The sequence below is a fragment of the Musa acuminata genome, chromosome BXJ3-7 (assembly GCF_036884655.1).
Source record: "Musa acuminata AAA Group cultivar baxijiao chromosome BXJ3-7, Cavendish_Baxijiao_AAA, whole genome shotgun sequence".
NCBI classification, from domain to species: domain Eukaryota; kingdom Viridiplantae; phylum Streptophyta; class Magnoliopsida; order Zingiberales; family Musaceae; genus Musa; species Musa acuminata.
Window position 1 is genome coordinate 9,372,243 of NC_088355.1, and position 11,615 is coordinate 9,383,857.

Here is an 11,615-nt window from a genome sequence, read left to right on the forward strand (position 1 = left end):
GGGTGCATTATGTTCAAACCTTTTTTTCATTACACAATTCCATCCATTGGTAGAAAATTCACATAGCTAACTAGAAGTTAAAATAAAAACTCCATAATCCATCTTTTCTACCAAAAGCTCCCCATCTTAGACAAAACTTGAAAAGGTTTTCATCATACTTGCTCAAATTTTTGCTTGTCTATGACAAAGATGGGGACTTTCAGACTCTTAATGACTATCGTGCAAGGGCTTAAGTTACTAACAAAATATTTTGGCTCTGACAATTTCCTGTTATCTGAAATTGAGGTTATGATACCTTGTTATGACAAATATTAAAAATACAACTTAGCTATGTATTTAAGTTGGATCAAGCTTCACAGTTTAAATTTGGAAGACCATATCAGACAATTAATCGAGTGCCCGTGTGGTGGTAGCAAAACATCATGCACCACTGAGTATGGTCAATCACAATACGCTGGCCTACACATTTTGCATAGGAATCTCCAAACCTTTTACATATGTATTTAATATCTTCAGTCCTAGAATTGATGAAGGGCAAGCCCATATTAATTTTAACTCTCCACATGTTAACCATGCATTGCATATAAATATGCCAACAAAACAAGGTCTTGTCACAAGGTGTAACATCATGTCAAAAGTCAAAACCACATATAAATATCTGCAGCAAAAACACCCAACTGGTCATTAACAACAGCCACTCGTGATATGGCTTGTCCTTGATCAGTGGTATACTATATGAGGCCTTGTCAAACTAGGCAAATATTTGAACTTCAATGCATATCAATGTTTTAAAAAAATAGAGAGACAGGCATCAATCATTATTAATAAAAAAAGGAAACATTGAAACAGATAATTATTTTTGGTAAAAAAAAAAAGTATTAATGGCAAAAAAAAAATAGAAAATATTCAAATTTCCAAATAAATAGTATACATAATATTACTATAATTTTTAAATCCATATCTGATTTTACCTATATAATTAAATATTCTATAATCATGAAATTCTGCATGTTTAAAAAAATAAAACAAAAGCATTTCAAATTTGATTAGTTAATTAGTTAATAAATTCTAGTTTTAAAGGTTTATATAGTTAAAAATATTTTCAATTTTCTAGGACAACCATGTTTACAAATTTTAGACTTCTGCTTTTTACCAATATTTGCATTATAATAATGGGGTCTGCTTATTTAATTATTTTGTACATATAAGAACAGAAGTTAGAAACTGAGGCAATGGGTATTAGTCACATGAGGAGAGATAGACAAAGATCTTGCATTAGTTATCAACTTATTTTTAAGAATATCAGCCTATTTTTAAGAATATCAATATAACATGTTCAAGTAACTCGTACATATTGGTGATTGATGCTTTTAAAATAAGCTGCAGAGAGTTGGCCAGATGACATGCCACAATACTAGGGAAAGAAGATGAAAACGTTGGTCTATACTCTAGGGGTAAACTTAATATTATAAAGTGTACGAGAAATGGAGCAACGGTTTCACTCGCTTAGCATAAGAATTAACACATTACTTGAGCTTAAAGTGGCGAAGGAAGAGGCGGAAAGAAAAAAAAAAGAGAGAACAAAAGGAACTATTACACTGAAAGGAAATCTTTGGACCACTACCATATAAGTCTTCATTTTCCATAAACATGAAAGCAATAAAGACACAACAGAAAGGAAGCAAGAACCTAATACCTGCTGTAAACTTGCTTCACAAGATCACTAGGACAACAACCAGTAAGCCTACCCCGCATGCCAGTAGGGGCAACAATAGCTGCCACAATTAACAAGTTTAAACTTATAGAATAGGAGACAATAGTATAAATCATAGGAAACAGTAAAAGTTGGAAGAATATTTTGAGCTTATCAGATCATCAGAAATAACATTGAACACAATCCTGCAACACTGTTTATGATTCACATGTTTAAACAAAAATAAATGAATAATGAAAACATGAAGTACCTGATACCTTAAGTTCTTATATCGGGGTAATCAAAAGTATTTTGAATCCAAGAAACAAACAAATGTTGCAGCACTCACCCAACTTATATAATAGAGTTCAAGAATGGGGCCTCTCTATCAATCTTAGTCCAGAGATAGAGGGCGTTAGACACAAATTTATTCATGTGTGACTACACATACTTACACAGCTGTACTTCTGTACATATACATTATCACATGAATGGTTAGGCAACTTCAGCTCTGATAGTTTGGGTTAATTTGTATTAATATGTGAAATAAAGGTTTTTTTACTTCAGCAGCAAATCCCCTTTGTCAACCGCTGCTTTGTGCATTGTGTCCACCAAAGCCTGCCATGCTGATAACTTTCCAACACAAGAATGCCAATAGATCTAATTCAGAAACAAGAAAAGAAACACAAAAGAGAACAAGAAAGGGGGAAGCCTATCTAGTGTTGCTCCAATCTCCAGCACTGAGTATATCTGGTTGTTTTTCCATGAGGTCAAGTAGCAACAAGATTTGTTTCCTGCTCCAGTCATGAGGCAGATTGACCTGAAGAGCTGGGTCAAGGCTTAAGTGTAAATGAATTCAGCACGGGAATAGGAATATGAGGTTTTACCACAATTAGATTACTGTTAGGCATAGGAGGAATTTTATTCATAGTATTCAGACTGACCAACAGTGCATTTATCAACCTGAGATTATTTCTTATGAATATGTTTCTGATGGGTACATGGTTGAGTTTTATAGGTAACATCGGGATACTATAGGAGATCATCTTGTTGAGGCTTTCGACCAGTTCCATATTCATGCCTTTTTGTCAATTGATTGGGTTCAAACCTTCCTTGTCTTCATCCCTAAATGTTCCAATCCAAGGAGAATTTTGGATTTTTGGCCCATTTCTCTATATAATGTGGTGTATAGGATTCTGTCTAAGCTTTTGGCTTCTTGTATCAAACCTCTCCTAAATAATTTGATTGGTATTGAGCAATCGGGTTTCCTCATGAGGAGTGTTTATGACAATATTTTGATTGCTCAAGAAGTGGCTCATTCTATGTTTGATTCAAAGGGCAAGAATCTTTTTGTTATGTTTAAGATTGAACTTCAAAAAGCCTACGACCACCTTTCTTGGGATACCATCCTTCGCACTCTTTACTCTTTTGAAATTGCCGATGCAATTTGTGTCTTGGATTAAAGCTTGTATTTCTACTCCTATATTTTCGTGTCTTATTAATGGTGAGGACTCTAGATATCTCAGGAGCAATAGGGGTATCGGTCAGGGGGACCCATTATCCCCATATCTTTATATCATTGTGGCCCAAATCCTTTCTTGTCAGTTTCATAAGGTTGTCGATGATAAGTTGTTAACCCTATTCAAATTTAAAAATCGGATCTCCATCTCACATCTTATGTATGCGGATGATATTTTGGTGTACTTTAGGGTTAATAGAAGATCTTGTAAAACCATTAAGGATATTTTCAAGGTTTATGAGACTCTTATGAATCAGCGCATTAATCTTGGTAAAACTGAGATGTTTCATTCCTCACAGCATGCGAGCCAATATGAGACATGATATCTACTCTTTCTTTAATGTCAAAGAGGGAAATTTTCCTTTCAAATACCTTGATACTATAATCAGTCCTCGTAGAATTCCCATATCGACCTTTGATGGTAAGTCTCAAAGCCTTAATGGTAAGATTGGTTCTTGGAATGGTTCTAAATTATCCCAGGCTGGTAGGATCACCTTCATAAACTCTGTTTTAAATGTCACCCCTTCTCATGTTTTAAATGTGTCTTGGACACCCAAGAAAGTGTTTCACCGCAAGGAACAGTGTATTAAGGACTCTTATGGCAGAAATTTGATAATACTAAGGGCCTTCATCTGATTTCATGGGACACTGCTACTCTCCCCAAACAAGATGGGGGTTTAGGTATTCATGATTTGGCCACTACTAGCCTTGCTCTTCAAATTAAAAGAGTTTCTATGGTGGGGGTCCAATCTTTGGGTCAAAGTTGTTCCTGCTAAATACAGCATTATCTCCCCTTCGAAGCATGTTAATTCTTCTCATGTTAGTTAGTGTCGGTGCCTGTTTCTCCGAGCTGTTCATTTTCTCCGTGAGGGTTACTCTTTTATCATCTGTGATGGTGTTTCTACTAATGTGATGCATGATAACTGGCTGTTTGATGTTCCTATTTCATTGAAGCCGATGTTTTTAAACATGGATTTCAATTTTGAAAATGTTGTGGTTTCTAGTTTGACTAAAAACTACTCGTGCGATAAGGATATGATACTGCACTTGTTTGGGTCAGGGAGTGGACCTTTGGTTACAAGAATTAATATTTCTTTTAGTCCTGTGATGATAGAAGGATATGGAAGGCTAACCTCAAAGGGCAACCATCAGTTACATCTTCTTATAGGTTTCTGAGGGGTTCATCTAGTGACATTGGTTAGAGTGAGGTGTGTTGGGTGAGGTTATGGAGGGTTCCCATCCTCTCTAGAGTCAAGGTTTTTTTTGGAAGCTGCTTCATTGCAGGCTCCCTACCACCAGGAGAGCCATACTAAAACCAGTCGTTGGCTATTGAGAGCCTTGATTGCCCATTGCATTTGGTTGATTTGGAAGGCCCGCAGTGAGGCCACCTTCAATAGACTTAAGGGATCATCTTTCTCCATCATGTGCAAATCTTTCATGCTTATGTCATGATGTAAGCCTTTAATTATGTTTGAGGGATGTTTGGGGCAAAATCAATTACTTGTAACCTGGGCTAAACCCAAGTGTGGATGGGTTAAGCTTAAATTGGATGGTGCATTTAATGTGCAGGATGGCAATAGTGAAGCAGGGGTTCCTTCTTAGGAAGAGGGCGGGGACATGCATGATGGTAGGCTACAATATCTATCAGAAAGCACATATTGGAAATCTGAGTTGATTGCAATCAAGCGTGAGATAGAGCTTGTGATTGAGGAGGGGGACTCCAAAATGGTGATTGAATCTGATGCTGAGTTGATTATCAAGTTCCTTAACAAGGATGAACCTCCTCCATGGAGATTATTAAACTGTTTAAAATGTATTTGGACTTATTTTGAGACTTCAAGTATGTGTGTTTTGCCATGTGTTTAGGGAGAGAAACAATAGTGCTAAATGGTTAGCACATTTTGCTCCTTGCTCTAAATCCTCTAGTTTGTGGAGGTCAGATTAGCCATCTAAGTTGGCCCATTTTTGTTCTCCGAGGAGCATGGTGTAACTGTTACTAGAGATTTGCAGTAATATACAGCTTCCTTTTTGGGGAAAAAAAATATTTGACGATTGGTCAGATATAATGTGGCTACCACTTCTATTGTCTTAACCATAAAAGCTGAAACAAAAACCCCGGGACTAGACAGGACAGCTTTCCAATACAAATGAATTTTAACCTATCAGTATATTTTCATCTGAACAAGAGTTGTCTTTTAATAAAAACTCCTAGCCAAAGGTAAAACAGATGAAGATTTGCTGAACCCAACTCAGAAAACTACAACATAAAACTCAAAATAATTGAGATGTCCTTCGGTAAAAGTAGTCTTCAACTCTTCATGGAAAAGTTTAAGATGGTCTTTTATGTTTCATTAAGTTCAAAGAAAATGCAAAAGTAGATATGGCGAGACCATCAATAACACAACATAAATAAAGAATTAGTCAAGAATTAAAATGCATAAACTAATAATAATAATGGTCTGACCGTCAGACCAAGATCAGTTGACTCTGACACATACATGATAGTGAAAATCATAAAAAAATTCTAGTATAACTTTTTTTCCTACACACCAAGATGAGTTGATTTTCAAAAGATATCAGCCATCAAATGATAAAATCCATGGTCAGCCAATTTCATAAAATAGGGATGGTACAGCACATAAGCTTCACATCAGAAGAAACATTGTACCTGGAATTCCATCTCTAATCGAGTGAGAGGAGCAATGCCATAACAATTTTTCCATGTCACTACTGCAAAGCCCCCGAATATGCCTGTAGAACACGTCAGATAAAAATTAAACAAGTTCCTTCGCCAACTTTATAAGAACTAAAAAGGAAATCTGGAAATCATCAATCAAAATGATAATATTGTGAATTTCACAGACTTTGCAGATACTACTGCATGAACATAAATTGCTTCTTCAGTAGCAGCAAAGGTGAACTCAATTGTCGGCTGTGGTCTCCTACAAAAGTAATGAACATCTTAATATAGAAGTTAGTTGTAAGAAAAAAAATTCTTAGAGAGAATACAGCATTAGAAACCAGCATTATATCCAGCCTAAACAAACTTCCAGCTCTCAGTGTTCTTATAAACAAATCACAAGCTAAAAAAACATGATGTTACATGAAGCTCACAGGACATATTTATACAAGATAAACCCACATTAAATGATAAAAAAAAGTATGAAACAGTACTTTATATTTCTAAGATCTATCTGATCAATTGCTTTGTAACCTTCTACTCCTTTTAGAACAGAAATGCTCACGTAGAAACAAATAAAGTAAAAGTAGTCCACAGAAACTTGCTGTGAGTACACTCATTTTTAAGAAAATCTGAAAACATCAAAAGTCAAAACATGCTCCAAAAATCATATAGCCCACTTTGTTCATGTGCTTTAAGCTTCAATCTCAGTATTAATCATAGTTCATAGGCCAATGTATTTAAAAGATTCACAATCTTTAAAAGCCTTCAAATTAGCATATAGGTGCCATCAACCAGACTAAACAAAAATTGGGCGAGTAGTCTTCTTTCTTGAAAGATCATGTTACGCACCAAAACCCATTAGGATTCCCGATAAGAACAATGATATTTATGCATTTCAGAGGAAAGTAGTCTTCTTTCTTATAATTAGCCACGTAAAAGAATTTTGCATGTATTCCAGAAATTTTCCAACATGGTAGAAGTTCAATTGCAAATGGATTAGCAGGTGGATTCATCATCATTTCATAATACCAAAGAGAACAGCCATTTGGATAACATACCTAACATTTGATGTCAAAGGATGGCATCTTGTGAAAACATCTCCAAACCTCACATAAGAAAGCTCCCTCAGAGATCTATTAAATCCAATAAAATACAGATCAGATGATATTGACAAGAATATCTGCTTAATAAACAAAACTAGCAAAAATGAAAAAGAACCTTTCTAAGGAGTTCCTTAAAGCCTGAGCTAATGCTACTCCAACCTCTTCTGAATCTCCAGGTGCCAACCAAATCCCACTTCCAACAACTATCAAGCAGAACAGGAACATATTACAAAAAAAAGAAACTGATCAGTTCCATAAAAATAAAGGATGATGCATTCCTCTACCTCACAAAAATAAATAAAGATACTTGGAAAAACATGAGGAAGTTTCTATAAATTGCAAAACCTCTCAATCTGGATATTGCAGCATGAGCAGTTTCAACTACTGAAGAATGGCGACCCGGAAGGAAAAGCCAGAGTTTTATTTTCTCATCTGTTCACAAGTAACTCCTTTGTAAACCATCATAAAACCTTAAAACACAATCCAGGATGTATACATGAAAAGTGAGACGATGGTTAGACACCCACCAGGATTGTGTGCACCCTGAGATGGATCCCATGGACCAACAAAGGAATTAGTCCATGTGCTGAGAAAGCCTTCATTCTGGAGCTGCAGGTGAGCCGAAAGTACCAAATGAGTCGCAGCATCTTTCTGTTCTGCTTTCAATCTGGAAAAAGTAATGTAAAGCAGCAAAAGGAGATACATATCAGTTACTAGAACAACCATTTAGAGGAGTCTGTTAATGAAATAACAACTTCATCATAAGTTATACCTCTTCTCAGATAGAGAGTTCGAATCAGCTTCACAAGGGAAAAACTGAAACCACGAGACAGCTTGAAGTTCTCCCTGCAGAGAAGAAGGGAAAAGGCAATCAGAGTAACTAATGCAAAAATGTAATCTAGAATTCTCCACCATATTATGAAATAATCCAAGGATATCATTTTGGATTCAAATTTTATAAAATCTAAAGCATTATCATAGAAATGGATTTCGATTTGGCTACTAAGTTATATAAAATCTTAAGCATTATCAATATAAGTGGATAACTACTTCATGTCACTCAACACATTAGTATCCTAGCTCTACCAGTAAAATGCATGTCTTGACCTCCTCCTGGGTCATAAATCAACAAATAATATGTTGCTCAGCTATATCCATTCTGTGTAGAGCACGATTAAGCATAAAACAAGAACCTTCCCCTTCAATGCATCTTCTTGGCACCCTATCAATCTTTGCAATATAGGAGAAATTCCTCTTGAATAAATAAGCAAACAAATATTTGAAACCTTTGTTCTATGCCAACTCCGAAGCATATATACTCAAGACCCGATAGGTGGACAAAGAATGAAGCATAACTTTGAGAAAAGAAAAAACAAAGGGACCAGGAACAAAGTAAATACTGAGTGTTACACTAGAAAAACTAGAATTAGTAATCTAAAAACATGAGAATCCAATCAATCAATTGAATCACATTAACCAGCTTCTGGATGCAGAAACCAAAGCTAACAAATGGAAAATAAACATTAGACAAGGTTTTAGCCAAAGAAAAGCTAGCAAAGAAAAGATAAATATTAGACAAGGTGTCTTACATTTAAATTACATGATAATCTATCTTATATATAGGCCCAACTAAGATGCAAAAAAGAAAGAAAGGTTGTGGTATTAGTGCAAGTTCCTTCAACAAAGCACATGGCCATGTACATGTACCTACAGAGACCAGTATGGTATGTCTTGGTACAGTTAGTACAATACTACACTGATTCGCAGTAAGGCTGGTATGGTTGGACAAAAAATCTTTTCTAACACATAAAACAGAAGTATGTTCAACCAACAACTAAGAAGAATGTCCCTGCAAATTCTGGCTTAGTTAATGGTATGGCCATCTTGTCCTTAACTCCAAGCATTTCCTAAACCATAACCAAGCATCTTGAACTAGGCCTTCATGGTTGCATCATGAGGATAGTAGGATCCAGGCATTGGGCATCGGGACAGCAATGGCATGTCACATCAGAGTGGTAACAGTGGAAGGATACATGTCTATTGAGAAAATGTGCTAACAAGCCCTGTCCTGCAATTTTAGTGTGTGTCAGCCATCATGAAGCTATCGTGATATGGCATTGGCATATTATTAACATTTCCAAGTAAAACTCAAGTCCTTGACTTAAAGTGCATAGGCAGTGCAACCACTGTGTTCATTCTAGAGATGGCATATTATTCTAAAATCCTTTGGTTGTAATTCTTTGTTCTTATGTTACCACATGGACGAAAAAAATTCCTGAACAATGTTAGCTGAGAAAAAGTAAGGCATATGCAATAAAGGTAAACACAACACCTAACAAGGTAAGCATGGAATGTTACAGGGTTCCTTCAACCATATGATCAAAGAGAATTGAAGATATAGTTAGTTTATCTAAATAATTAATATAGTGCAAAAGGTACAGGATATTTGTTGGTTATGCATGTCAGTGCTTTGAGGTGCCAAAGAAGTGGCCTCCAGAGAAGGTAGACTTAGAGATGGAGTCTATTCTTGGGTCAAGCAATCAGCCCTGGCACTCTATATAATTGTCCCTTACATCCAGGAGTGATGCAAGCAGATGAAAGATTTGCATCATGCAGTGTGCAACCTATCATCTAGACCTTTTCACCCATGTGTTCATGCAGAAGAAACAATACGAGAACCTATAATTGTGCATCGATTATCAGGCACTTGAAAAGAAAATGAAAGTGCAGAGACATGATATAGTTTTCCATCATACTGATGTAGGCATACGGTAAAAAAGGAGAAGAAAAAGAAGAGAGAGACAGGTGGTATATCCTCTAGGATTGCTCCAAGGTATACCCAGGTTGGCTTTACTAATCAATCCCATGGTTCAAACCTCCGCAAACTGCAGCACTTCAATTACTAGCACTAACACCCAACATCAGGAATTGCTCCAAGGTCAAAACAGACAGGTGGTATACAGATATGTGAGAATGCACCACATAGAAGGTTAACTCTTGCCAACTGTTAAATACTAAAGCAATGACTAAAATATGTCTAATTTAAATTGCATGAGTGACAAAAGGTGCATATAAAATCCTGACCTTAGAAACAGTTTCCTAGAACAGTCTTGAAGGCCTTATTTGAATTGCATGGTGACAAAAGGTGCATAAGAAATCAGATTTAGAGCAACAAGTGGAGGACTTACGATTCTAAATACATTTGTCCACATATCCTAGTGATCGCAATCTTCAATTTGGAAATTTTTCCACTGCTTCTATTTCAACGTGCCTATGATATATTTGCACATATTGATGCCCACTACAAGAAAATAGCAAGAAGCTTATAAGTGATGGGACCAACACAAGATATCCAGAAAAAATACTAAGTATAAATTCGTTAGTTAAACCAAAAAAATAGACTGCAGAAACAGTGCAAATAAGGGTAGAAAACAAAGAATTGTGCAAGAAAAAAAACTAAAACACTGTGACGCCTAACAAATGAATACATTAGGGTCATGACATCTGAACAAGACCTTCAGCATGATCAACACTCATATCATGTGTTAGCCAACACTTGAAATGCCTGCTGTTGAACAGAAGTGAACCAAACAAATAAATCAAAATAACAAGTTCAATATGAGGAAGTTGGACTTTTGGCAACACTTGCAACGTCTCTCCTATACAACAGTAATAGTACGGTTTCTTCGAAGCCCGCTGACTTTGCTATGCTTTGATCTATCCATACATGAAACTAAATAAAACTGAGAACAAGAGATTGTATCAAGAAATACTTTCCTTAATAATTTAAATCATTTCGAGTGCAATTATCACCCATGTTACTATCTTATCAAAAGAAATTACTGATCAAGGAATACAGTCCAACCATAAGTATGATTCAAGTATGAGAAAAGAATTGACTACTTTGATTACAAAAGTCCATGTAGGTTTTTACTTTTATTGACCACAAGATTAGACACCAAGTAACTAAAATAGTGCTTAGAACAAAAAAAATTCTTCTACCAAAAAAATTAACACATGGCAAACCAAAAAACACATAAAACACAAGTATATGTCGTATAATGATAGAATGCCAAAAATGCTATGAGGAATGTTCCTTCGATCATTTTTAGTCAACAAGAAGAGACAAGGCAAGGATTACCTGCAGAGGTACAGGACGAGCCTGCGGTGGAGGGTCGGGAAGATCCGTCAGCTGCGACGTTCGAAGGAAGGATAGACCTCCGACGTCGTGTCGAAGCCGCTGACGCCCCGGTGACAGATCAAGAATTAGGGTTTGAAGGATCCGCTTGGAACAAGCTCGGGGAGAAGAGGAGGGAGGTAGGGCAGCGTCGTTCCCCGATGGGCAGCGGAGAGGTGGAGCTGGAGCCCGCCGGCGACAACGGGACGGACCGCAAGCGGTGGAAACGGGGAGAAGGCAAGGTCCCCGAGTAGGAGAGTTCCAGATCGATATATCTGTAGGCGTTACGGGGCCTCTACGAGTACACGCGAACCCGTTCCCCGCTGAACGGCGGATCAGGAAAGCGGTACATAGATGGACTGGTATATTGGATAAAAAGTCTATAGAACCCCTTTCGTGAAGGATATGATGATGGAGGCCAAATGGATGACACCAGATGC

The 11,615-nt window shown here is 36.7% G+C and overlaps 1 protein-coding gene across 3 annotated transcripts in view; it reads right to left on the bottom strand.

The window, feature by feature from the left end:
• LOC103991848 (mediator of RNA polymerase II transcription subunit 13) overlaps positions 1-11,480 on the bottom strand; it is a 35,184-nt gene extending 23,704 nt beyond the window's left edge. For 2 of the 3 annotated variants that reach the window (XM_065160559.1, XM_018829065.2), the window contains exons 1-10: positions 11,140-11,280; positions 10,187-10,299; positions 7,771-7,844; positions 7,526-7,665; positions 7,344-7,430; positions 7,114-7,201; positions 6,954-7,028; positions 6,077-6,154; positions 5,881-5,963; positions 1,697-1,775 (exon numbers count right to left, since the gene is read on the bottom strand). In XM_065160559.1, the coding sequence (XP_065016631.1) occupies positions 1,697-1,775; positions 5,881-5,963; positions 6,077-6,154; positions 6,954-7,028; positions 7,114-7,201; positions 7,344-7,430; positions 7,526-7,665; positions 7,771-7,844; positions 10,187-10,210 (728 nt within the window). In that variant the 5' untranslated portion in view covers positions 10,211-10,299; positions 11,140-11,280. Of the gene's footprint in view, positions 1-1,696; positions 1,776-5,880; positions 5,964-6,076; positions 6,155-6,953; positions 7,029-7,113; positions 7,202-7,343; positions 7,431-7,525; positions 7,666-7,770; positions 7,845-10,186; positions 10,300-11,139 lie in introns of all 3 variants that reach the window. The other variant, XM_018829064.2, reaches the window with a different exon arrangement.
• Between the last annotated feature and the right edge of the window lie 135 nt (positions 11,481-11,615).